The sequence below is a fragment of the Brassica oleracea genome, chromosome C4 (genome assembly GCF_000695525.1).
Source record: "Brassica oleracea var. oleracea cultivar TO1000 chromosome C4, BOL, whole genome shotgun sequence".
In the NCBI taxonomy this organism is placed as follows: Eukaryota; Viridiplantae; Streptophyta; class Magnoliopsida; order Brassicales; family Brassicaceae; genus Brassica; species Brassica oleracea.
Genome location: NC_027751.1, coordinates 5,443,353 through 5,446,620, shown reverse-complemented (window position 1 = coordinate 5,446,620; position 3,268 = coordinate 5,443,353). Strand labels below are relative to the sequence as shown.

The following is a 3,268-nucleotide window of genomic DNA, read 5'->3' as shown; positions in this document are numbered from 1 at the left end:
TTTCAGAAGGAATACAGCATTAACAGAGTTAAAATGCCCCTTTGCATCTACTCAGAAGGTAACTCTCGTTTCTAATTTTATCATTTTGAAATCTGAATGAGAGATCTGAATCTCTTATTTTCATCTCAGGTGACATGGAGATCTATGGATCTCCCGATGTTGTTGTCCGCAGGTGTGCACCGGCTAAATCCCCATCCTTATACCGGACTCTTACACCCTCACCACCTCCATCCCCACCGCTCTCTCCCCCACCTTCTCCAGCGACAATTTCAACTCCCCCTTTCCACGAGTTTCCCCCTGGTTCAGTTGAGTATTATACTGGTCGCTTGATGGAGTTTGTCCCAGCTCAAGATCTCAGCCCAACCAGGACTCTTCCAGCAGGGCTCTGGAATCCTCAACCAGGTCTCTATACTCCTCCTGTTGGTCTCTGGACTCCTCCACCATACTCCTCCACCAGTGCTCTTGACACCTCCACATCGTCCTCCTCAAGCACAACAAAGTGAAGCCGCAAAACTCGTATGTGTCAATAATTTGAGTTGTCTGCGAGTGTTTTCTTTTAACTCTTTTTTTGTGTGTCAAAAACTGTTTTTTACTTTCCTCACTACAATAGATACAAACAGTTTAAAAACGTATGTTGACTAAAGATTTTGATATATGAGGAGGAGTATATGATAAGTGTACTAAACACTCTTTTTACTGTATGAAAGATGGAAGTCAAAAAGGGAAGGAGTCAAAACAAAATGAGGCTCTTTGTGATTACCCCACAGAAAAGTTAAATTTGATTTTAAAATCATGAGAGAACCGAGGTGAGGAATGTAACTTTAAAATCATACGATGCATTATGTATTATTCTGATGAAACACTCTCAGATTCTTTACTTGAATGCATTATATATGACTCATGGATCATGAGCATTCAAGCTTCAAAAATTCACCCATATCAACAAAACTAGTTCTATCGTGATATTAAACAATAAAAGAAGAACAACGACTGTTTGTTTGCAACATACGTAAAATAATTCAGATGTTGATACTCCTTATTCTAGAAAGCAATATGCGTGAGAAAGTCATATTATACTTTCTGGACACACCTTTGTGGACTAAAACCAGAAAAATAATCGTCGGTTTCTCCAATAACGAAATGCTTTTGGTATGGCTTTGAGCCTTTGATTATAGATATTTGCAGATACCAAACTTGTTTATATACACTGAAATACAAATCAAACATTTAAAACTATATAATATGATAGCCCACTTTGTTAATTTGTGGGGTCAGAGGAGCCAAAAAAAAAAAAAACTTGGCAGAAGACAAAAGAACAAAATGTGTTTCAAAAAAAAAAGTGTTTCAAAAAAAAAGTATTATCTTTTGCTCGTGTTACATGGAGATGTTGGCTCACCCCACCAATAATAAAAGAGAAACTGGACCGACCATCCAAAATCAATATCTTTATCAGTGCTTGTCCAAATCACAAAGTTATATTCAAAATATTTCAAGTCTGAACAAAATTCACATAAAGTTATAAAGGCACTAAGACAAAAACGCATACGTATCCTTAGGCTACTACCATTGAAAAAACAAAAGAGAATCTTACGTTTTATTTCTTCTTCTTGTGCTCTAAAACAAACAGTAGCTTTGTCTTCAGGCAAAGCAAAGACTTTATGAAGATGGTTCAGAGGAAGACTTGTCAAGCAACCGAGTCTTATAATCTCCAGCCTGAAACTCGGTTTGGTCAAGAGCATCTCAAGAGCCTTGGACCTGAGATGATGATGATGAAGAAGCGGACCAAACCTAAAAGGAAGGTTATAGACAGTCCTGTTTCTCAATCAGGTAAGCCACAAACACCACCAAAGAAACATGATCTTGTTGTTGTTAAAGGGACAGGTATGTCGCCTAATTACATGAAAGGCACCTCTAGTTCTGAGGCAAGGAAGGAGAACAAGAGTAGACTTAATCAGAAGAAGAACCAACCCGGTCTGAAACATGAATCTCGTCATGGAGTTAACACCAAGCCGAGTTCAAGGATGGTTAGGGGTTTGACAAAGGTTCCGAGTTTCAAGAGATGCTCACAGAGAGCTACTTGTTCCTCTACTCTTAAAGAGTCCAAGTTTCCAGACTATCTGATGCTTCATGATGATGAAGCAGTTAGTGGAACCTCTGTTTTGAAAGTCTGTCCTTACACTTATTGTTCACTCAACGGCCATCTCCACAAGCTTTATATCCTCCAGGAGACGGAGTTTGAAGTCTCAGAAGAAAGCTTCCAAGGAAGATTTTGTGGAGATGTATGTAGAGGAGAAGAAAGAGTATGAGGTTGATGTTGTTACTCGAGATGGTGAAGACTTCAGAAGGTGAACATGGAACTGAATCAATACAATCTGATTCGGAGGAGAGTCTAGTAGATGACTCGGTGAAAGAGACTTCTTGTGAGGTCAATGATGACTGATAGTGAAGATATGGTGAGAGTTTTAGAAGGTTATTATGACTTGGAAGAGACTCTATTAGATGACTCAATGAAAGAGATCCAAGAGAACTCAGAAGTTATTGATGCTGGTGAAGAGACACTAAATGATAACAAAGCTGCGTATGTGGGTTCTACATGACGTCGATAAAAAAGAATGGTCCAAGTATGTCTACCCTTTTCCTGAGAATGATGTCATTAAACCCCAAGAATTTACCGTTGCTGGAATGACTACTAGAGGTGAATTTGTTTTGTTCTTGCTCGATACATTTAAACGGTTTTATGTTTTATATTTCAATGCCGAAAAGAACACTCTCAGGAGTGTTGAAATCCAACGTTTTGGTGAGAATGATAGCAGAGTTAAAGTCTTTGTAGACCATGTGGAGGATTTCAACTTTTTAAAAGGAGAGTCTAACTAGTTTGGCTGTGATGCTGTGACTTATCTCATCTTCAAGCTTTGTTGTAAACTCTTATCATTCTGTTGGCTTATCATATATTATATACTTTCTTTCGGGTTTTCATCTCCATACTCTCACTTGAAAACAAAAATAATGGTTAGACATTATAGTATTCAACATTTTATCGTTTGGTTAACCGGCAACCACGGTTGAGTTCAATAGAAAATTCATTATCTTAGGAGTTTTTGAATAATCTTGCACACTAACAAAAGCCGAAGCCTTTTCTTTTTAACTGAAATAACATATAAAAGAATATGAGAATCAAACAACAAACAAAGAAAGATAGATCCAAGCTAAGATTTGTCTTCAGTTGACTCCATAGTCTTATCTTCTTTCTTTTCTTCCATAGCCTTAT

The 3,268-nt window shown here is 37.8% G+C and overlaps 1 protein-coding gene and 1 pseudogene across 1 annotated transcript; both read left to right on the top strand.

Annotated features, from left to right (window-relative positions):
- The first annotated feature begins 6 nt into the window (after positions 1-6).
- On the top strand, positions 7-719 carry LOC106341159 (extensin-1-like). The gene is made up of 2 exons (XM_013779978.1): positions 7-58; positions 130-719. Exons 1-2 carry the CDS (start codon positions 34-36, stop codon positions 501-503), a joined length of 399 nt encoding a protein of 132 aa, XP_013635432.1. The 5' UTR covers positions 7-33; the 3' UTR covers positions 504-719.
- An 832-nt stretch (positions 720-1,551) lies between these two features.
- On the top strand, positions 1,552-2,976 carry LOC106337593 (annotated as a pseudogene).
- The last annotated feature ends 292 nt before the right edge of the window (positions 2,977-3,268 follow it).

Bases quoted from the DNA above. Each gene is read 5' to 3' on its own strand.
- LOC106341159 (XM_013779978.1), top strand. From the start codon at position 34: ATGCCCCTTTGCATCTACTCAGAAG. The intron at 59-129 runs GTAACTCTCGTT...TTTTCATCTCAG, and splicing joins CCTTTGCATCTACTCAGAAG to GTGACATGGAGATCTATGGA.